The sequence below is a fragment of the Pongo pygmaeus genome, chromosome 1, assembly GCF_028885625.2.
Source record: "Pongo pygmaeus isolate AG05252 chromosome 1, NHGRI_mPonPyg2-v2.0_pri, whole genome shotgun sequence".
NCBI lineage: Eukaryota > Metazoa > Chordata > Mammalia > Primates > Hominidae > Pongo > Pongo pygmaeus.
The window spans coordinates 179,127,008-179,150,182 of record NC_072373.2 but is presented as its reverse complement, the minus strand read 5'-3'; the positions used below and the strand labels follow the sequence as shown (position 1 = coordinate 179,150,182).

At 51.9% G+C, this 23,175-nt stretch overlaps 1 protein-coding gene across 11 annotated transcripts in view; it reads right to left on the bottom strand.

The window, feature by feature from the left end:
- The window catches only part of TTC39A (tetratricopeptide repeat domain 39A), a 57,742-nt gene that overhangs the window by 13,039 nt on the left and 21,528 nt on the right, over positions 1-23,175 (bottom strand). For 4 of the 11 annotated variants that reach the window (XM_054488347.1, XM_054488369.1, XM_054488389.2 and 1 more), the window contains exons 2-12: positions 21,331-21,435; positions 12,435-12,566; positions 11,743-11,819; positions 10,883-10,950; positions 8,942-9,111; positions 5,691-5,790; positions 4,805-4,870; positions 2,804-2,912; positions 2,225-2,292; positions 2,076-2,135; positions 1,296-1,457 (exon numbers count right to left, since the gene is read on the bottom strand). In XM_054488347.1, the coding sequence (XP_054344322.1) occupies positions 1,296-1,457; positions 2,076-2,135; positions 2,225-2,292; positions 2,804-2,912; positions 4,805-4,870; positions 5,691-5,790; positions 8,942-9,111; positions 10,883-10,950; positions 11,743-11,819; positions 12,435-12,566; positions 21,331-21,435 (1,117 nt within the window). Of the gene's footprint in view, positions 1-1,295; positions 1,458-2,075; positions 2,136-2,224; positions 2,293-2,803; positions 2,913-4,804; positions 4,871-5,690; positions 5,791-8,941; positions 9,112-10,882; positions 10,951-11,742; positions 11,820-12,434; positions 12,567-13,655; positions 13,763-21,330; positions 21,436-21,608; positions 21,879-23,175 lie in introns of those variants that run through there. The other 7 variants (XM_054488395.1, XM_054488418.2, XM_054488366.1 and 4 more) reach the window with 6 other exon arrangements.

The window sequence follows — 23,175 nt, the reverse complement described above, 5'->3', positions numbered from 1 at the left end:
GTAGAAGCCTGCTCCCTTCCCCTGCCCCACCTGCCCCAGACCCAGAGAATTCCCCTTCAGCTTGGTCCCCAGGCAGGGTTACTGAAAAGAGACCTCCATGCAGAGGAGGGGGAGGGACCAGATGCAGATGACAGGTCTCCTAACAGGTGCCAATGCAGGTCAGTTCTAACAGCTGCCTGGAACTTTGCAGGGAAGGCATCTAAGGTCACAGCTAGGCTCTTGGCAGAGGATTGATTAGCAATATCTGCTATGGGCAGGGGATGAAGCCATGAAGACACATGTCCTGTGTATTTACAAATAACAGATTAGACATTTGCTGAGCTAGGTGGTTCTAAGACTCTTGGTTCCAATTTCTGCACTATCATTACTATGATGGTACAAGCTAACACTTATTTCAATACTTACTGTGATAAATTTCATCTTTGGTAGGCGGGCATCTGTTTGGCTTTGTTTTGCCTATATGGCATCTTGTTAATCCCTCCACTATTTCTGGGTGCATCATTTTCTTCTATGGAACCGCCCCTCTCCTACTCTCAGCCCATGAAGAATCTTCCCACCCCTCTGTTCCAGGCATTGGCATGTGACAAGTCAGACCAGTGAGGCTCAACTGTGGGACTCTGGTTGAAACCAAGGGGAGGATGTGAGTAGAAGCAGCCCATGGCCACCTTGCCTGTCACATGGAGAGAACCTTCCTGCAAAGATGTAGCAGAAACAAAGATGTCATAGGAGAGAGCACAGCCACAGATGGAAAGACCAAGCCAGACAACATCATTTGAATTCCTGGATCCAGCCCTACCTGAAGTTGGATGTGCCAAGAATGTTCAGTTATATGAGCCTTTTGTGTTTTGGACCTGCATAGTCCAATATAGTGGCCACTAGCCCTACATGGCTATTTAAATTTAACATTTAGTTAATTAAAATTAAATAAAACTGAAAACAATCAGTTTCCCAGTTGCACTAGGCACATCTCATGTGCTCATTGTGCACATGTGGCTGGTGCCTACCATATTTGGGCCATGCATAAGTAGAACATTTCTACCATAGAGACAGTTCTATTGGACAGAGGGAGCCATGTTTCTGTCCTTTGTGACTAGAAATCTCTTTGTGACACATTGTGGTTCAGAAGTTTCTCTTGTGGTCTTTAGTTCCTTCCAAGCCTGAGTCGTATTAGAATTTAAGGTTATATTTAGATTCCAGCTGAGACATCTGTGTTCAGTTAGAGATTTGGCCCGTGGTCTGGAGGCACATAGTCAGCCCTGGTCACCCAATGCCCCTAACATGTGGCATCAGCCCACCTTGGACCAGCAGTTCTCCTTGCTGAGCAGGTCGGCGTAGAAGTAGGACATCTTCCACTGGCCCTTGTAGGTGAAGCACCACATCAGCTCCCAGTAGCACATGTGGTGGAACTGCTTCCAGTGCTGCTGGGCCTCACAGCACTCCTCGAAACGCCGGATGGCCTGCAGGCACCTTCTGGTCAGCCTGAGGGGTGCCCACCCAGCCCCAACCCCTCTGCATCCTCCAAACCTCCCAACACCACAGCAGACCGGGACTCCTCCAGGGCATAGTGGTCCAGCCCTGTGCTAGGCTCAGGTGGGGCCCCAGGAGCCAGGAGATCTGGCCTCCAGTCCTGGTTTTACCTCCTAAGTCTTACATGACCTTGGGCTCAAATACAGCCCCCACCTAGGACTCTGGTTTTTAGTAACAAAATGAAAGAGCAGGACAGAGCTATAATGGAGGGGAGGTACCAGACTCCAGCCTAATCGCCATGCCCTAAACAGATGGGCTTTCCTAACCTCTGCCTCCCTCAAGCACATCCCTCCACCTCCCTCCACTGCAATGCTGCAGTCCTATATCTCCCAGTCAACATCCCAGGCACCACAAATGCCTCCTCCTCCCTCGTCTTCCCAGGCTGCTCTGCCAGAAGGGCCTCTCCCGCCCCTGCTCTCTGGTTGGTTCTGTCTTGGGGCCCCCTCCCAGTCTGTCCTGTCCCTGAGTACGTCACATCTGCCTGACTTCCTGCTGGTCTGGGAGACCCCGAGGGATCCCCAGCCCCGGCCCGGACCCCCATCACTCACTGCATCAATGTTGCCTTTAATGACTTCAATCCGCCCTGCAAAGAACAGGAAGATGGCGCCCTGCAATGACACACATGTAAGTCCATGTGGGTCCATGGGGTCTGTGGGTATTTGTGGGCTGGGGGTACCGGGCAGCGCATGGGGCTCACCTTAGGGTACCGGTTCAGGTAGGGCTTCAAAAGCTTCTCGGCCTCCTCGATGTTGACGTTCCCAGTACCTGGAGGAGGTGGTGGGGGAGACACAGAACATGTCACCACCCCTGGCTTCTGTGATCCTGCCAGCAACCCAGCAGGGGCTTCCCGGGGTCTCCCCCTCCCCCTCTGTGAAATGGGGATAATTCTCCCTGTCCCTAGGGTGACATGAGGATTAAATAAGGCAGTGCAGATATCGCCCCCAGCACTTCACAGGGCTCGATAACCAGGAGCCTGCGTCCACCAAGGCTGTGCCTAGAACCATAAAGTGCTGTACACAGTGTCTTCACACCCTCCACAGGGTGGGCACAATCACCCCCATTTCACAGATGAGAAAACTGAGGCTGGAACCCAGTCACACTGTGAGGCAGTGGGCGTCAGCAGGCCAGTCCCCAGAACAGTGGATGTGGCTCTGTTTCTGGTTTCAGTACCCCTATCCCTAGCCACAGGGGCATGAGCAGGGTCTGTAGCCCCTCATTCTGCTTCCCCCTTGGAGACGACCAAACCCCAGGGCCCCAGGTCCCCCTGTACACCTACCGAGCACGAAGGTGAGGAAGGTGTGGTAGCACAGCAGGAGCATGACACACAGCACAGCGCGGAAGCTGTGCCCTGACGCGCCCTCCTCCAGCTGCAGCAGCCCATAGTCCTGAGGGGATGGGAAGGGTGGGTGAGGCTCCCAGAGAGGGCAGGGGCCTGGGAGGCAGCTGGACAGCTGTATGGGCAGTGCTGCCGGCACAGGGGCAGAAGAGCACTGGAACCCTGGGGGCCAGGTCAGCTGTGTGGCCCTGAGCAAGGGGCTGCCCCTCAGTGCCCCCGCACATTCCTAGGGGAAGGGGACACAGCTGCCAAGGCCAGGACAAAGGCTTGGCGGGTCTCAGGTGTCCCCCACCTTCTCCACAGCCCCTTCCCCACCCTCCCTGTAGTCACGGGCTTGGCCGCCCTGCAATGGGTATTGAGGGCCCAAGGTCTGGTTGGGAGCAGGAGAGACACGGAGGTGGATGATCCCAGCCATGGGCTCAGGGCATAGGTGGGGCCTGGGAAGCCTTCCTGGGGGAGAAGCCTCCAGAGCCTGGCTGGGGAGGGGCTGGGGGCAGACCCCCCACCTTGTTTCCCTGCCTGCAGTCTCTGCCCCTCTGTCTGTCCTCCAGAGCATTCTTGTTCTTTCTAAAACACGAATCTGACCTGCCTCACTCCTGCCTCAAACCCTCCATGGCTCCCCTGCCTTCGAGATAAAGAGGAAGCCCAGGCTGGCACAGTAGGTCCCGCAACCCGCCTGGCCAGGCCACACTGCCTCACCTCTGGGCCCTCCCTTTTTCATCCTGAAATCCTACTCATGACCCATGTGCTTTCTTAAGGAAACAAAACTGAAAGAGACCTTCACAGCCTTTAGCCAATGTTTTCCAAAGCTCAGGCAGCAGATGGCAGCTCAGATTTCAGGGGTCCATGGGCAGATGCCAGGAAACCCTGAGTCACGGTGAGGGTTTTCCCTTCTGTTATCTTTCTATCCTTTGGTGGTGCCCAGGAGAAATCCCCAGTCCTTTGCTCGTGGGGTTCGAACTCTCTTACCCTAAGCCCACTTTCTCAGAAAGAGGCAGCCTGGCTGAACCCGGGCTACACAGTCTAGCTGGGCTTTCCAAAAGTTGGCTGGGCCCCCGTGGTATTTATTTTTATGATTATGTTCTTATCTTGCCAAATAATATGGAGGCTTGTGTAGAGATGTTTCCTTTAAATCAATTTCAGTAAAAGTCATGAGTCACTTTTGAGAAAAGTAATATATAAATTATAATAGAGAGGTCCGTGGGTGTGGCAAATATCAGTAAGGGCCAGTGCATGTTTGAGAAACACTTATCTGGTCCATTAACAAGGCCCTTATTTTACTAAAAAGAGGCTCAAAGAAGGGAGGGACTTGCTCAGAGTCACAGAGAAAAGGGGATGAAGCTGGACTGACCCAGAGCTCCTAACTTCCAGGCCAGTGCTCCTTCTACCACACTAGGCCTCCTCCACCAGGAAGCCCTCCCTGATCTGCTGCCTTCAACCTGGGGTTGGTACTCAGGTTCTTGCCCTCAGTAAAGTCTCTGGGTGCTTGAGTTCTCTGGTTCCTCCTCAAGGTCTGATGCCCAGTAGAGCTTCCCTCAGGCATCTGCTGGATGAAGTGGTGGCACCAGAAAATGGTCCTTGGGGGAAGGACTTGCTCAAAGTCTTAAACTGAGGCAGTATCTAGGGAGAGAGGGACCAGCCCCTGACACCTGTCAGACTCAGAGAATCTGTGATCCTGGGCCACTGATGGAGCTGCCCTTCACACCCACCCCCACCCAGAGCCTCTGCACCCTGGGAGGGCCAGGCAGGGATCACTAGCCCCATTTGTCCAGAGAGAAGACTGAGGCCCAGGGAGGTCTGGGCATTGTCCGGGGCCATACAATGAGAGGGGCTGAGCCAGGACAGGCACCTAGGCCCTGCGGCCTGTCAGCCCCACCCTGTGCAGCCCAGCCCCACTTCTGGGGCTGAGCAGGTCAGGGGTGCTAGGAGGCAGGTGGTTACCTTGTTTCCTGAAAACCCCACAAACTCCAGCAGCCTCAGGATCCTAGTAGGAAGCATGGACAGTGTCTGCAAGAAAGGAGGCAATCAAGCATGTGAAGGTACCCAGAGTGGGCAGGGGCCACCCCCACTGTCCCAAGTCTAGCTCTTTAACATGCTTTACCTGGAAGGGAGAGGGCCACCCCTCTAACTTTGGAAAGCCTCTAGGCTAATGTTTTCCAAAGCTCAGGCAGCAGATGGCAGCTAAGATTTCAGGGGTCCATGGGCAGGCGCCAGGAAACCTAGCCAGGAAACCCCTGGCCACCTAGGTTCCCGAGGCTAAATCTTCCCTGGGAAGCTCCTCCTCCCTTGATCAGGCAGTTTTCCCAGCCTTCCTGCTCCCTCTGCCCGGAAGCCCCTCCCCAGCTGGGAAACTCCTAGGGATCCTTCAGGAGCCAGCACAGATGCTCACCCCCTCCCGTAGGAAAACTTCCCCCACTCCATGCAGGAGGAAGACTTAGTTCTCTGTCCCCTCTAAGTCATCAGCTGTCTCCTTCCCTGCCACTGGTAAATGTTTAACCAGCAGCTCTCCAGGGCAGAGAAAGCCCTGATTTATTCTGTGTGCCAAGGTCGGGTGCTGTGAAGGCTCCACCATGGTGGATTTCAAGCTACTGGCCTGACTTGGGAAGAAATGCACCGATGGACTCTGCAGCTGGCTCCAGCGCCCACACCACCCCCACCCCAGCTGTGAGCTTCTGAAGGCTGGCCACACGTCTGGTCACCTCTGGATCCTGGTGCCCAGCACACAGCCAGGTGCAGGGGCACTTGGCAGTGACCACACATGAGTCAGGGACAGAAGGGGAGACTGAGCTCGAGCCAGGTGCTGTGGAAATGGGGGAGAAGCACTCACCAGGTTGAAGGCCCCCACACCGAGCTTCACTCCTCCTTCAAAGTGCGGGTGGTTCTCGCCCTTGCAGTATTGTGAGGACTGAACAAGGCTGTCCAGCTCCCTGCAGAGAGATGCCAAGTCCTGTTTCAGCCACTGCTGGGGGTGGGGGGTAGGGGCTGGGACCCCTTCCAGCTGGGCCTCAGGTAAACTCCCTGGTGGTGGATTCATACAGTTCTGGTAATCCTGAGAGCTGATATTTGAGGAATTTCGAACCCCATCTCCCACCATGATAACACACTCCTCACCCCCTGAATTTCAGCCGTATGGGCCCTGGCACACTCTGCCATGGGCAGCTTCTGGACATTTGTTCGTATTCCACATCCTGTCTAAAAGAGGTTTTCTCAGCCTCCACGCTGCTGACATTTTGGCCTGGATAATTCTTTGTCGGTGGGGGTGGCAGGGGAGCTGTTCTGTGCATTGTAGGATGTTTAGCAGCATCCATGGCCCCTGAGCACCAGATGCCAGTAGCATCGTCTCCCTAGCTGGACATCCAGAATGTCTCTAGACACTGCCAAATGTCTCACAGGGGGAAGTCACCCCTAGCTGAAAACCACTGGGCTAACCCAAACACCTCCTCCTTCAGGAAGTCTTCCTGGAGTCTCCTGGTTGGAATTCAACTCTATTTCTCCTGGTTACCAACTGCACAGAGCCCCTAGCCCAGCCACCTGGGGCAGAACAGAGGCTTTAATGATGTGTCTGCCTCCTTCCTGGGCTGACAGCATTTTGAAGGCTTTCAATTAGCAAGCTTGAGGCTTCTCTGTGCCAGGCACTGGAAGACAGCAGGGACCAAAACCACCAAGCCATTGCCCCCACAGCATTCTCACTTTAAGGGACAGACCCCCCGCCTCGATTGAGTCACTATGAGGGTGATGACAGGCTCCAAGGAGAAGAATCCTTGGGCCTGACATAGTCTGGGGATAGGAAAGGCTTCCCTGAGGAGGTGACATTTGAGCTGAAATCTGGTACAGAAAGCCCGGTGCAGAAAGTGTTTCTGACAGAGAGAACAGCACGTCTAAAGGCCCTGAGGTAGGAACCACCTTGGCATATTTGAAGAAGTGGGGTAAGGCCCAATGACCTAAGGCAGAGTGAAGTGGGAGATGTGGCAAGAAGGGCCGGGGTGAGCTCCCAGGAAGGACTCGGCAATAACCCAGGACTTCTTTTAAGAGCAAGAGGAGCCTTGGGAGTTGGCAAGGGGTGGCCTGACAAGGTGTGTGCTTTGGCGACATCATTCTGGCAGCTGGTAGGGAGGCTGAAGGGGCCAGAGCACTTGTCTGGTTTTTCTAGAAAAATTCTAGCATAGGCCCCCAAGGTAATGTGATGTCCACGTGCTATATGGTACATTATACCCTAGCAATACCTTGTAACAAGCTCACAATATCCCTGCAGGGAAGCAGCCACATTAAATGGGGAGATAAAGATGATAAATAGGCCAGGCATGGTGGCTCATGCCTGTAATCCCAGCACTTTGGGAGGCCGAGGCAGGCAGATCACCTGAGGTCAGGAGTTCGAGACCAGCCTGGCCAATGTGGTGAAACCCCATCTCTACTAAAAATACAAAAAATTAGCCAGGCGGGGTGGCGTACGTCTGTAGTCCCAGCCACTCGAAAGGCTGAGGCAGAAGAATCGCTTGAACCTAGGAGGCGGAGGTTGCAATGAGCCGAGACTATGCCACTGCACTCCAGCCTGGGCGACAGAGCAAGACTCCGTCTCAAAAAAAAAAAAAAAAAGACTTTTTTACTTTTCCTCTTTTTTTCATTTTGTTTTTACTGTGATAAATATACATATCATGAAATTTAACATCTTAACCAATGTTAAGTGTACAATTCAGAGGTATTAACTACATTTACATTATTATGCAACTATCCCCAATATCCATCATCATGAATTCTTTTCCTCCTGTAAAAGTAAAACTTTATTCCCTGTCTTTTGGTCTACAGCTTCATATCTATCCTTAGCCCCCTTTGCCATGTTATTTTTCTATCTTTCCTGCCTGATGGAAAAAGCATGAAGTAAATTATCTGCCTTCTCTGTGGTGCATGTGGACTACTGAGCAGGTGTAGTAAGATTGGTGTCACCGTAAATTTATCATCACCAGCTTCAGCTGGGCTTCTCCGTCCTGCCAGTCACTCTTGTGCTGTTTCCATAGTGATTTCTCCATAACCCTCTTCATATTTCAAACCTTATCTACTCTCTATAAACCTCTTGCCGCCCCCCCCCCTTTTTTTTTTTGAGATGACATCTCGCTCTGTCACCCAGGCTGGAATGCAGTGGCACGATATCAGCTCACTGCAACCTCCGCCTCCCAGGTTCAAGCGATTCTCCTGCCTGAGCCTCCCGAGTAGCTGGGATTACAGGTGCCTGCCACCACGCCCTGCTAATTTTTGTATTTTTAGTAGAGACAGGGTTTCACCAGGTTGGTCAGGCTGGCCTCGAACTCCTGGCCTCAGGTGATCCGCCTGCCTCGGCCTCTCAAAGTGCTGGGATTACAGGCTTGAGCCACCGTGCCCAGCCTCAAACCAACTTTTAATGGAAATAAGTTTTAATGCAAAACTTGGTGAGTGGGGGACTGGATTTTCAGAGCTTTTGTTGCTGTGGGAACCACAGATAAGGGATTATGGAGCCATGTTGGGTAAAAATGCTCCAAACTGAATCTTCATTCATAAACACGGCCTGTGCCTGGGCCAGTTTGAATGTCAAGGATCCAGAGATAGCATGGAAATGATTTTGGCCTGCAGAGAGCACGTGCGTGCACGTGTGTGTGTGTGTGTGTGTGTGTGCATGTGTGTGTATGTATGCCTTTCCTGTATACTACAGGGGTTAAAGAAGGCTTCATGGGGAAAGTGGCACTTGGACTGGGCCTTAACAGATGTGTAGGAGTTCTGCTGCTGTTCCCAAAATGGCTGTTCCTGTAGCTGTCTCCCTGCCCCCACCAGAACACCCTGTGCAGAATCTGTCTTATTTTCCCCAGCAGGGGTCAGGCACAGAGTAGGCACTCAAGGGACCAAAGGGAAGAGAGACAGCCAGAAAGCCAGGGGAATATGATTCCAGGAGACCGAGGTCCTGAGGGCATGGAAATCAGCCTGCAACAGCAGTCTACTAGGTTCTGGCCTCGGTTAGTACTCTTCTCCTCCCACAAAGCCGCCTGAGGGGGACAGCATAGCAGATGCTGTGGCCCAGGGTCTCCCCACAAGCGGATGGCCAGCCCCACTCACTTGTAGGTCTGGTAGCTGTTTCGAACTTTGATGCCGCCTTTGATGAAGCTCACCATGTTCTCGTCCTGCAGGAGGAAAAGATGCTGACGGCCTGGCCCAGGTGGGCAGCTGTAGGTGTGAGAGGGATCATGCAAGGCTCTGGGCCTGACTGCCCCTCCGTGTGAGGAACCCTGGGGGGGATGAGGTTGGAGGTCAGCCAAACCAGGCCTCCCTGCTCTTTGGCCCAACAAAACCTCTAAAATGCCCAGGGTTGGACCAGCCTCCCAGGTACACATACTCTGTGCTTGGAGAGAGGCCTGGAGGGGCCACGCCCAGTGGTTAACAGTATCTCCCTCTAGGTGGAGGGACTGCGAGAAAGGAGGGGGGATGCTTGTTTTTGGATTGTTTGTGGTTTTTACAACAAGCAGGTATTTATCACATTTATAAATGTAAAGCTCTGTTGCCTACAGCCCGCCAGCAGCTCTATTCACTGTGTACTCCCAACGGAAACGGATGGACAAGGGTTGTGGAAGTTCATGATAGCCAAGAAACAGAAACAGCCCAAGTGGCCACCAGCAGAAGGACAGATAAACAAACTGCGGTGTGTTCATGCAAGGGAATAACACATAGGCTGGGTGAAGAAAGCAAGCAACATAGTCACATAAGGCTGGGTGAAGAAAGCAAGACTCACACCCCTTAGGAAGCTCAAAACCAACGGAAACATCACAATATGCTGTTCAGACGTGAGTACAAAGCTGAGAAAGCTATTTAAAAAAAAAAAATAGGGTAGGGCCAAGGTGGGCGCACCACTTGAGGTCAGGAATTCGAGACCCGCCTGGCCAACGTGGTGAAACCCCATCTCTACTAAACATACAAAAATACAAATATTAGCTGGAGGCTGAGGCAGGAGAATCGCTTGAACCCAGGAAGCGGAGGTTGCAGTGAGCCGAGATCACACCACTGCACTGTGGCCTGGGCGACAGAGCAAGACTCTGTCTCAACAACAACAACAAAAAAGGGTAGGGGACAATAAACATAATACTCTAGGTAGTGATTCCCCTGTTGGGTGCATGGACAGGGTGAGGAGGAGCCCCAGGGTGAGGAGAGTTATTGCCAGCGTTCTGTCCTCCAGTCGGGTGTGGTGTTGGTGGGTGTTCATTATTTGTAAAAATGTAACAAACAAAACAAAATGTCATTTATGGTGCAATCATTACAGTGAATCCTAAAGCAAGGATTAGGATTAATCCAATTCTAATCTCTCCAGGTCAAAAAGATAGAAAAAAAGCTATGAAATTAACCAGCATCCCAACACTAAAATGCATATGTCCCTCTCCTGCTAAATACACATATATAATGATGATGATATGTTCTCATTATAACCCAGGCTTCAGGCAAAAGCATGCAGTGATCGTTCTCATCATTCCCACTGTGTGGTGAGGAGACCTGGGCTCCAACTTCGTCAGACCTAGGTTCAAATCCCTGCTCATCATTTTCTAATCATGTGACCTTGGGAAAGTGACCCCTCTCCTCTAAGTCTCCCCTTCACAGGCCTCTGAGGTGAAGATTAAATAACAAATGTAAATGTTAGCAAAAACAAACTGTAATGTGTGTAAGGTATGTAAAAACTACATACCTGTACCATGTATAAAAATAAAAAGTCTGGTACATCATAGGTGCTACAATGCTTGTTGAACGAATCAAATGGAGCAGTCACACAGGGGAAACAGCATCCCGGTAATGGTGGGAGCATGTGTGCTCAGGGTATGAGGAGGTGATGCCCATCACTTCCCTTTGAGCCCTGCCAGGGGCAGGAGTGTGAAGGATGGGTCATGATTGATACAGGGGATGGGTCGTGGTTGCTATGGGGGATGGGTCACAGTTGCTCTAGGGGATGGGTCATGGTTGGACGTGGAAATTGATCTTCTGAAATCCCAGCCTGTTTGTACAAGTGGGGGTCCCTACCTGCAGGAAGGTCAGGGCTGCTCGCTGCAGCAGGCACTCTGCATAGCAGACCTCAGCGTGGATTTCCTCTGTGGGGAGAAAACCAAAGCCCCGTGGCCTCCCGGGACTCTAGTCAGGAGGCCTGGGACAAATCCTCACACCCCAACTTCCCCAAAAGCAAAGGGAACCTATGTCGGCACCTCTCCTGTCCCCTACCTCATCACCCAGTGCTTCAGAGCATTCGTCACTGTCCCTAGAAGCTAGCTCATACCCTCCTCCAAGCACCACTGTAGGTGCTGTGTACCCACCAACATCAGATGCACTGTGGGGCGCTAGAACCTTCCAGGGCTCTTGAGGAGGGTAAGGCCACTTTCCCCTATGCTGCAGAGCCCCTCACTGCTTGTGGTCAGACACTGCTGCCTCCAGGACAGCTGCATGTGGTCATGGCACAAAGACCTGGATGGACCATGACACCCCAGACCACCTCTTCTCATGCTGTCCCAGTGACTCAGCTGCTGAAACCACATACCCCTCTGGGGCCCATGTGATCACTAGGATAATTAAATCAGTAAACTTAACTGCACATACAACTCTAAACACCCGTTGGCCTGAGGAGCAGAGCCCTGGCCTTGTGACAGCTTTCCCTTTCCTTGACTTGCAGGTTCTCAGCCAGTAGTGCTATCGCATAAGTGGGTCTCACCCGCCCCCCACACCCTCACTAGAGAGCCTCAAAAGGCCCCAGCTCTGACCCATGTGTGTCCTGGCATGGACACCAGGGCCTGGCCCCCTAGGCGAAGACAGGGAGGAAAACTGCCCCTTCCTGGGCCTGGAGCTGGCCACCTGGGCTTAGCATGGTTGAGAGGATGTCCTGGATGCCACACCTTCAGTGAATTGGCCCAGCGTGGGGCGGTTCACCAGGCTGCTGAAGGAATCTGTTACAGAAGACTTCCTCCGGTGCCTGAAGAGGAAAAAGAGGGGCCTCAGGTGAGGATTAGAGAGAGGCCACACTTGTCTCTGCCCCTCTCTGCTACACCCTAGAACATTCCTAAAGAGACAGAGCTAACAGAAAGAACACAGGCTTAGGGGTCAGGCGGAAGAGGTTTGATATTCTGGCAAAAAAGTCACTTAACTTCTCTGAGGCTCAGTGCCTTCACTGGTAAAATGGGGACAGTTACCACCTGATCAGTCCTGGGGCTGAGGCTATACAGCAGCTCCTGGCCAACCCGCTTCCTGGCCAGGTGACACTGCTACTGGCAGCTCCCAACCTGTCCCACGTTTCGGTTCCTCTCCTTAATGTGTCTTCGTGCCCAGCCTGGCCCACCCTCCTGCCCACCCAGGTCTTGGTGCCTCCTCCTCTACTCTGTCACCCTGGTCCCTAAAAGCTGCCCAGTAACTGGCTCAGACAACATAGCTCCTGAGGCAGGGCCAACAGGGATGGCTCTCAGCACATGCAGACACAACCTCTTAGCCAAAAGCAGCAGTGCGAATAGTGGCATGTTAGGCCCTGGAATGGGCCAGGGTGACAGGAGGGTGGGCCTCCCAACCTCTGATCCCTGCCCCCAATGCCCCCAACCTCTGACACAGCATCTGTGCCTCCTTCATCATGTTGCCAGCGAGCAGGATGTCCTGAGGGTCAAAGGTCATCATGGCCTGCATCTCCAGGATGGTGGCATACGTCAGTGAGTGGTACATGCTTTCCTTGGTTCTGCCAAAGAGAAGAGACATTGAGAGCACCACCTTATAGAGCCCCAGAGGCAGCTGGCCCTGGGCAGCTCATCTCCACCCTCCTCCATTCTGCAGTGAGGCGAGGGGACCAGAGGTCCAGGCACGGGGAGGGCCTTGGCCAGGTCTAATCTGCTCACTGCTACTCAAAAGACCTCGGATTCTGTTTCCAGCTTGCCTTCTTCCTGCTGAGCGGCCCTAAGCGATCTACCAGATTTGAGCCTCAGTTCCTCATCAGCTCGGTAGGGATGGCAACAGCATAGCTGCCATGAGCACTGAGAAAGGGTTTAGTGCATATCGGCCAGAGGCTGCCCTCCCCTGCACCCAGTGCCACCCTCTTGCCTTCTGCCCCCACCTCCTGCAGGCTGAGCCCAAGTCCTGTCTGTGAGATCCTGTTTAGCCCAAACCCCACCCCTGGGCCGCCCTCAACCTCACTTCCCTGGACCTCCTCACTAGTCACCTGCTGCCTCTTCCCACTCCCTCCCCTCATCTGATCATTGTGCCCAGTGGTTACACCTTCCCATGACTCCCACATCCTAGGAGATCCTGCCGGGGCTAAAGCTCCATGAGACGCCAGCCCTGCCCACCTCTCCAGCCCTCTTGATGTTTCTGCTCCTCACCCACCCCCATCTGGTCACATTCAAGATTGCACCGCCAGCCACACTGAACCACACAGACCTTCCATGAGAAAATCCCACGTTTCCCTCCTCCGGGCCTTTGCCCAGGCTGTTCCCTCAGATTGCAATGCCCTTCCTCGGCCAGGTGTGGTGGCACATGCCTGTAATCCCAGCACTCTGGGAGGGCAAGGCAGGAGGATTGTTTGAGCCCAGGAGTTTGAGACCAGCCTGAGAAACACAGTGAGACACTGTCTCTAAAAAGTAATAATATTTTTTTTAAAAAAGAAAGAAATGCCCTTCCTCTACATCTCCTGACATATCTGTCAAGGCCCTCAAATGCCTCCCAGGCCACTGGGAATCCAGGCCTCCTCCTCAGGGACTCCATCTGTAACTGAGGCACGGGCCACGCTGAACTGACATCAGCATAGGCTCAGCTCTCCCCATACTGTGGGCACCTCGAGGACAGAGCTTGTGTGTGACTCATCTCTGTCCTCAGCACCGATGTCAGGGCTGAGCCAAGGTGGCTTCAGGAGCCTCCGGGCTCCCTGCTGCTTCACCGCCCCAGGCTCCTCAGCTGAAGGGTGTGTTGGGGGCAGGGGGTGGCGTTTAGTCCATCACATGGAGAAGGCAACAGGCAGGGAGGGACGGGAACAATGCCAGGTCCTCTCTGTATGTGGAGCGAGTCACTTAACATGTCTGGGCCTAGATTTCTGCTTCTGCAAAATGGGGACAATAATGCCAGCCTGCCCGGGTCCCAGCGAGCCTGTGGGACTGACTGGGAGCACCTTTACTCCCTTCCCCAGGTCTCCTTGTGAATTATTTATGAAGCTCCTCAGTGCCAGGTTTATGCTGGGAACTTCAGAGGAAAGAGAGATGACTAAGGTTTACAGGCTGTTTGGTTGTGAAATCATGTGACTTTACCCCTTTTCCTGCTTTTCCTGTTCATAAAACACTCATAAATTAAGTTACTTCTGGGTGACACTCCTGTGATCCTTGAGGGTCAAAGGAAGGAAACCAAGGCTGCTCCACCACTTGCCAGCCAGGGGCACTCTCTGGATGCTCCCAGGCCTTTGCCAGAACTGCTCAATCTGCAGGCAGTGGCTTATAGAGAGGAGCAGGCTGCCCAGAGTGGGGGCCAGAACCAGGTTTCAGAGTCCCTCAGACACAGGTTGGAGTCTCAGCTTTGCCAGCTACCAGCTGTGTGACCTGGCATGTCTCATGTCTCATAGCCTCTCTGAGCCTCAAGTTTTTCCCTGCAGAAGGAAAACCTTAACTCTTCTCCCCTACGGGTTTTTGCATGGCTTAAATAGAATACACAGGCCAGGGGCTACTACACCAAAGCTCGGTAAATATGAGTCCCTCCGTGTCCTGCGTCACTTCCCTGCATAAAAACCTTCTCCTTGAGGAGGGGCTTCCCTGGCAGCACACAGACCCATCCCCCAGATAACACCCCCAGCCTCCAGGCCTCTCCATCTCTCAAGCCCTTGTCTCTCTCTTCCTCTCCCACTGCAGGTCTGAGGCCTGGGACTCAGCACCACCTGCCCAGCCCCACCTGTGGAACCTTGTCTGGTGCTGGGCCCAGAAAGAGGGACAGCCCCACCCGGGCAGCTGGCAGACAAAGTGGAATTTCTAGTCTGAGGCCCAAGGCCCCAACAGGCACCTGCGGCTAAGAATACTAGCCCCTCCCCAGCCTACCTCCTGGAAGCCCCCAACTCTAGTCTGAACTGGGAAATGGGGTACAGAGGTATGACAACCCTCAAACCTCAGGCACTCCAAGTTTAGCTTGTACCCAAGTTCGTATTTGCATATATATCATCTAGGCCGCTAGTCCCCTCATTCCTGAGCTGTCCCCTCACTCTGGGACATGTCTACTGGGGTCCCAGCTTCTTGGGCCCAGACCAGCTGTCAGGATAGGGAGGGCACTGGAAGGCAGAGGCAGCCCCTTGGCCTCTCCAAGTCTCTGCCCCTTCGTGCTCACTGAAGCTCCCCCTACTCCACTTTCTGGTCCTTTCAGACCCCACTTCATTGTCTTCCTCTCCAGCCCAAGTTGCTTCTATGGACTCCCCATCCCCAGTCCGCTGTCCGTCACCCTGCTCTCTTCCTTCTGGGACCTGCCTCAGCTCCTCCCACTCCAGCCAAGGTGAGTGTCTCCATCTCTCAGATACACCAGACCCTCATTCACTGCCAAGCCTTTGCACAGGCTGTTCCCTTTGCCTAGAAACGCCCTCCATCTAGCTGACTCCTTCTCATCCAGTCCATCTCAGTGTAAATGCCACTTTTTCCAGTAAGCCTTCCAGGGCAGCTTCACGGGTGTGTGGTCTATGCTGTTGCACAGGGCCTGTGCCTAAAAAGGGCCCATGTTTGGTTTAATTCTCTGCTGTCACTGTCTTTAAATTTTAATAATATTTGAACAAATGACCCTGAATTTCTATTTGGCAATGAGCCCCAGGGAATGAGGCAGCCCTCCTGACCAGCCCCTTTCCCACATGAAGTGGGGTCCCTGGGTCGTTCTCGGCACCCCTTATTGCTTGTTTCACCATTTCCCTGCTAGACCCTGAGAACAGCCCACGTCTTGCTCAGTAATGGAGCCCCAGCACCCAGCACACTGCCGGGCCCAGGAGGGCGCTCAAAGGCTGTTGCTGAATGAACCAGTGACAGGTGCCCAACCACCTCCATCCTTTGAGTCACAGCGTGACCTCGTCTTCATCACACAGAATGGCTCTGCTTCTGGAGTCTTAAAGGATGCCGCCACCTTCCCAGCTATAAGCCTCCTGACCTGCCCAGACTGGCTCATCACTCCCGCTGCCCATCCTCCCTCCTCCAGCCTGTCCCTTCTTCCTGACTGCTTAGCCTAGTGTCCTCATACCAGTCTCTCTCTCTCAACATACTCAATGCCAAGCCTGCCAACCTTCTGCTGAACCCAGCTAGGAGTCCAGCTCAGGAGCCATGCAACTGCCCATTTTCTCCACACTGCCACTGAGCAATGCTGGAGAAAGCTGCCCCCTACACAGACAGACACCGGCTGGACTGGGGCCTCAGCCTCGGCCAGGCCCGGCATCCTGCCCAGAAACACCTTTTCCCCTCTCCTCATTATCCCTGCAACACCACCTGGCCCCTCGCTCTTGGCAGGTGACCTTGCCTCTTCCCTCAGAAAACTACAGAACACTCAAGGGCATACCCTGAACTTGCTGCACCCCCACACATGCCCCCAGTGCACCCTTTCCACCTCCTTCACTCCTCATGGTTTAGGGGAGGCAGATGTGAGGCCCTGCCCAAGGTAAATGCTGCCAACCCAAGGGGGAGGGCAAACCACACACACAGTAGTCAGTGTGTGGTTTGTGCAGCTGGAGGACCTGGATCCAAATCCCACTCTGCCGTTTATTAACCACGATCATATAATTCAAGAAAGCCAAAAGCAGTAGCCTCCATGTCCCAGAGACAGTGCGTCAGGTCAGACTCAGTGCTAAGTGAAATATGCTAGAAGCAGAGACAACACTACTCAAAGGCATGACTTATGGAAAGCAGAGGCAAGGTAGGGAAGGGAGCTAGGAAAGCCCAGATGCCCCACACAGAGAGAAAGAGGAGCACCATCCCCCACTGCATGGGACCAGGTCAATTAAACGAGACAATGTGTTCAGCGAAGAACAGCGAATGACACTAGGCCCAACATCTTCTGAAGCTTTGGTGGCCATCAGTGAGGAAGGGAGGCTGTTTTCTAGCAAGAATTATTTTCTCTAGACCCGTGGTTCTCAATGGAGGTGCCAGGGTATCCCCACTCCCAACGTGAGGACATGTGGCAATTTTTGCAGACATTTTGGGTTGTCACAGGTGGTATGGGGGTAGTGTGCTACTGACACTACTATTTGGAGGAAAACTGTTAAACTCAAAAAGAAAGAAAGGGCCTGGTGCGGTGGCTCACGCCTGTAATCCCAGCACTGTGGGAGGCCAAGGCGGGTGGATCGCCTGAGGTCAGGAGTTGGAGGCCAGCCTGGCCAAAATCGTGAAACCCCGTCTCTACTAAAAATATAAAAAATTAGCCAGGCGTGGTGGTGCACACCTGCAATCCCAGCTACTTAGGAGGCTGAAGCAGGAGAATCGCTTGAACCCAGGAGGTGGAGGTTGCAGTGAGCTGAGATCACACCATTGCACTCCAGCCTGAGTGACAGAGCAACACTCTGTCTCAAAAACAAACAAACAAACAAACAAACAAAAAGAAAAAAGAAAGGATCCTTTTCTGGAATAAGGCAGGGGCTAAGAAACAGAAGCTGCACTGCTTCCCACGTGAGGTAACAGGTGGCCCCATGGGAAGACTGGATTCCTGGGGTGTCTCTGTTAGGACGAAGGTTTCCTTTGGGGATCCTGAGTGCTACAGGACTCCTGTTAGAATGCCCTCCTGAGGTGAGGGGGCCACAGAGGGAAAAGCCCTTTCAGGGACCCTGTGGCAGGGACAGCTCGAGGACCCAGGCGCAGCCACGGCCTTTAGTTTTAATATTTTCTCCTGTGTTTCGACTCCCTTCTGTTGGCCCCAAGTCTGCAGGACAGTTTAGAGTAGGCTGAGGCATGGCCTTATCGGGGCTTCAGTGGGTGAGGAGAAAGGTGCCTGATGTGTCTGTGCTTGGGGTGTGGGACCAGCTGAGCAGCTGTGTCCTGGGCAGCTGGTTTCCAGTGCAGGAGGGTGGCAATGGTCTGGGGCCCAGGCTCGAGTGAGCGACAGGAAATGACTAGGGGAGAAGCAGGAGCTGGAGAGCCTTCCAAGAAAACTGAGAGGGGAACCTGGACATTCCAAGACAGAGCAGGCTGCGGCTGGGCCTGCCTCAGGCCATGGCCATGCTCTTGCTGCAGGCCCTGACCCACCCAGCCTGACCCCCTCAAGCCAGGTCCCCTCAGAGGTGGGAGTGAGGTGTGGAGACTGCCACATGCCCTGGAACACCCACCCCACCCTAGAAGCTGGGCCACTGACCCTAGAAGGGAGAAAGATGGGTCCATGATGTCTACACAAACTGAAGAGGTCAGGCCTGGGGACTTGTGGAAACCAGTCCCCCGGCCTCAGCATTCACTTTTCCTTGGGGCTTGGGTGCAGGGGACAAGCTGGAGCTGAAAAGAGGGGGACTAGGGGGAGTAGGTGGCAGAGATGATTAGACCCCAGCCCCTAGTCTCCCATTTCAGGCCGCCAGGGCTCTCTGTCCAGGCTGAGAAACAGAGGATTCCTCTCTGGAGAAGCCAAGTCATCCCGGGTGCTCACATCTGGGGGCCAGCTCTCTGCCAGGTCATCCAAAGCCAACCCCACCAACTACAAGGCAGCTTGGCACAGACCTCCCAGCTGGCCTTCACATGAACTCATTCTTAAACAGGACTAGATAGACAGCCGGGGATGGCTGGGTTTTTGAAGAAAGCACCCCATGAGAAGAGGATGCCCCCATTAAACAGACTCCAGGAACACGGAGAAAGCCTAGTTATGCAGGAAAAGAAGGGAACATTTTAAAGAGAAATAATATTCTGTGACAATAATAACAATAAATACTTTATTAGATACTTAATACATGCCAGGCACTGTCCTAAGGGCCTCATATTCCAAATATAGATATAAAGAAGTTAGTGTACCATAAACCAAGAAGAAGATGTTATAGGGAAAAAAGAACATTCAGAGAATAAAGAATACCAGGAAATTAATCATATGATTACAGAGATAAAGAAGTCAACAGAAGGAATTAATGAGAAGGGTGAGGAAATCTTCCAAAAATCAGATGGAATAAAAAGATAAAGCAATGGGAAAAAGGAGAGGGAGAGGAAAGAGGCTCAGAAGAAGACTGACCTAGGAGGTCCAAAAGGTGAGTTAAAGCAAGCCCAAGAAAGGGAAACAAGACGGAACCATCGTACAAGAGCATTTCCCAGAACTGAGAGCCCGCATAACAATCCAGAATAAAGAAGACTTCATTGCCACACATCACGGTAAAATTCCAGATTTTCAGAAATACAAGAGCCAATCCTAAACCTTTCTGGAGAAGGAGTAAGTAAGAATTAGGGTTCTCACAGCTACAGTAAATACTAGAACACTGAAGCAAGGTATTCAAAATTCTTAGGGAAAAAATATATTTATGCAAGTCTTTCTTATAAAATTTCTTTTTTTTCTTTTTCTTTCTTTTTTTTTTTCCAGACAGAGTCTCATTCTGTCACCTAGGCTGGAGTGCAATGGAGCAATCTCTGCTCACTGCAACCTCCACCTCCTGGGTTCAAGCGATCCTCCCACCTCAGCCTCCCGAGTAGCTGGCATTACAGGCACTCGCCACCATGCCTGGCTAATTTTTGTATTTTTAGTAGCGACGAGGTTTCACCATGTTGGCCAGGCTGGTCTTGAACTCCTGACCTCAAATGATCCACCCACCTCAGCCTCCCAAAGTGCTGGGATTACAGGCATGAGCCACTGTGCCCAGACTTTCTTAGGAAATTTCTATAGGACATTCTCTGGCAAACGAGGGGGACACAAGAGACAAGACCTGGAATCCAAGAAACAGGAGAAAAGCAAAGCAGCTCCAGGAAACAGCCGAGAGGAGCCAGAAGACATGTCTGTTCTCCCAAGGATAGGTTTCCAGGAAAATGAGGGGGGTACTGAGTGCTTACTTGATAGGTTTCCGCATTTTGGGAAAAACTCATGATAGGATGATCTGATGGAGTGGTTATAAAGACTTACGGATAAATGTTTAGCAAATTAGTCCAATGGGAAAAGCAATAAAATTATTAACTCTAGAAGGAAACAGTCTCGCACATTATTTTCTTTGCAATAAGCATTAATCACAAAGGTATAGTAGGGTAAACATTGATTATTTCTTTCTTTTCTTTTCTTTTCTTTTTTTTTTTTTTTTGAGACAGGGTTTTGCTCTGTTGCCCATGCTGGAGTGCAGTGGTGCACAAGATCACAGCTCACTGCAGCTTCAACCCCCTGGGCTCAGATAATTCTCCCACTTCAGCCTCCCACGTAGCTGAGACTATAGCTACTATATACTATAGCTGAGACTATAGGTGCACACCACCACGCCCAGCTAATTTTTTGTATTTTTTTTGTAGATATGGGGTTTCACCATGTCCAGGCTGGTCTCAAACTCCTGGGCTCAAGCAATCTGCCTGCCTCGACCTCCCAAAGTGCTGGGATTATAGTCATGAGCCACCGTGCCTAGTTAAAGACTGATTATTGATTTACCCCAATATTGTGATATAATGACAAGAAAGATGAGGGAAGAGAGGTGGGGCAGGGGTGTAAGAAAGCTAAATTCTCATCTATCAATAGATGTTTTCTGTTTTCTTTGAGACAGAGTCTTGCTCTGTCACCCAAGCTGGAGTGCAGTGGCACGATCTCGGCTCACTGCAACCTCCGCCTCCAGGGTTCAAGTGATTCCCCTTCCTCAGCCTCCTGAGTAGCTGGGATTACAGGCGCACACCACCACACTCAGCTAATTTTTTACATTTTTGGTAGAGATGGGGTTTCACCATGTTGGCCAGGCTGATTTTGAACTCCTGATCTCAAGTGATCCACCCGCCTTGGCCTCCCAAAGTGCTGGGATTACAGGCGTGAGCCACCACGCCCAGCCCAATAAATGTTTTAAAGTGATGAGAAAGGGTGAGTTTTATGGTATCTGAATTATATCTCAATTTTTAAAACTGAGAAAAAGTGATAAGTAAAGAAAAAGGAGTATACACACATTATTGATTTGTATTTACAGAAACATGGCAGTGAGCACTCAAGGAAATGGTCAAGTGAGCAGCCCTCTTGATTGCCCTAAAACACCCAGGAAAGCAGGCAACCTAGGTCTTTAGTGCTTTGGGGAAAAATAAACAAAGGAGTCATGTGAGAGCTGGCGAGGATGAAACTCCAAGTGGATTCTGCGGGAACAAGTAACGAAGTATGAAGAACCCTCAAGAGCCTAAGAAGAAGCAAGTCACAGTGACCTTGGAGAGGGCCTGGCTGCACACAGGCCATGGAATGGAGCCTGAGCCATTTTTATGGGACTTCTCAGAGGTCCTGGTGACCCAGAAAGCCAAAGGCATTTAGTTACACAGGGTTCCTCTCAGACAAGACCTCTGGTTCTCCCTGACCGTCACGCACACCCCCTACCCCAACTGGGGCTTAAGCCTCACCTGGGCTTGAGGTAGCTGAGTGCTTCTGAGAACTGGTTGGTGAGGAAGAGGTCCAGGGCGGTCATGCACTGGTCCAGGGCCTCATGGAGGCTGCTCTCAGGAGTCCTGGGGGAAGAGATGCGGGGCATGACACAGGGGCCCTCCAGCCCTCCAGCCTCTCCTGGCTGGAACAGAGCCTCACAGGGTCTACTCAGCCTCCCTGGCCAGCCTTGGGTGCCTGTCACAAGCTCCTCCAGGCTGCCACTCTGTACTGAGATGCAGGGACAATTTGGACCCACCTCTTGGTGTTCCCAAGGGTGGGAGGGGGAGCAGAAGGGAATGTCATCAGAGATCTGTTGGAGGTGGGGGAGGGGCCAAGGGCAAGGTGCAAAGAGGCCTCAGGAATAAATGATCTTACCCTTCACAAGGGTAAAGGGAGTCTTTGTGGCCCTTCTGACCCATTGGGCTCTGCTGCCCCCCGGGGGGGTGCAGCCCATCCACTAAATCCCACAGCCCCTTTTTCCCTCCTCCTTCTCCAAGGCCTCCTCCCTCCCCTAGGCCTAGACTCTAGAATCCCTGACGTTGTCACAATGGGCTGTCACACTATGGGTCAGCAGCCCCATACGAGAGGCCCAGGGCCTTTCAAATTCACTTTGCCAATGGCTCCTCCAGAATACCTGAGCCCTTTCCAGTCCTTACGTTTCTCTATAGCTTTTACCACCCTCTGACATGATATATTTTACTTATTTTTGTGTTTATTGTCTGTCTCTCTCCACTAAACTATAAGCTTCCAGGAAGCAAGAATCTTCAACTGCTGTATCCCCAGCAACTAGTATCCAGTACAAAGTAGGCTTTTAATAAATATCTGTTAGGTGAATGAATGAATGAATGAATGAATGAATGAAGAGTCTAAGGCTAGGAAAGCAAACCCCTGACTTTTCTGGGTCTCAGCTTTCCCATATAAAAATGAGAGATGAAACTAAGAGATCCCAGAAGCCCTGCCTATTTGATGTTTTGATAATGCCTCTTCTCAAGGGGCCTCCTTTGAGTGAAAGAATGTTCCAGAAAGGGGCTTGATGCTCTCCCTGAAGGGAAATCCTATTTCCCAAAAGTTAGTTAAAAGAAATTCCCTCTCCACCAGGTAAACTCCTACATATACCTTAGGGCCCAGCTCTAAAATCTCCCACTCTGAGATGTATCAGCAGATCTTCCCAGGCAAATTGAAACATGTCTTTTTCAAAACCAAACTCTTGTTCATTCTCCCAATCTGTTCTCCCCCAGTCTTTGCCTTTCTTTTTTTTGGTGGATATGGGGTTTCGCCATGTTGCCCAGGCTGGTCTTGACGAACTCCTGGGCTCAAGTGATCCTCTTGCCTCAGCCTCCCAAAGTGTTAGGATTACAGGCGTGAGACACCATGCTTGTCCACCATTTTAATAAGCAACACTCCTCTACCCAATTCCCCAAGCCAAAAATCTGATAATCATCTTTCCCACATCCCTTCTCTGGCCTCTGTCATCCCCTCCATCACTAAACTCCACTAAACCCCATCATTTCTACTTCCTTTTTTTTAAAGAATTTTTACAGAGATAGGGTCTCATATGTTGCCCAGGCTGGTCTTGAACTCCTGGGCTCAAGTGATCCTCCCACCTCATCCTCCCAAAGTGCTGGGATTATAGGTATAAGCCACAGCCTACTTCCTAACATCTCTCAATCAACCCCTTCTATGCCCAATACCTTCTGGTCCAGGCCAGCACCATCTTTACCCAGGTCTATTGGAACACTCTCCATTCCACTCTTTCCACCTTCTTCTCTCTTCTCTGTTAGACCTTTTTATTCCATGTCTCTTAACTAACTTCTATACTATCT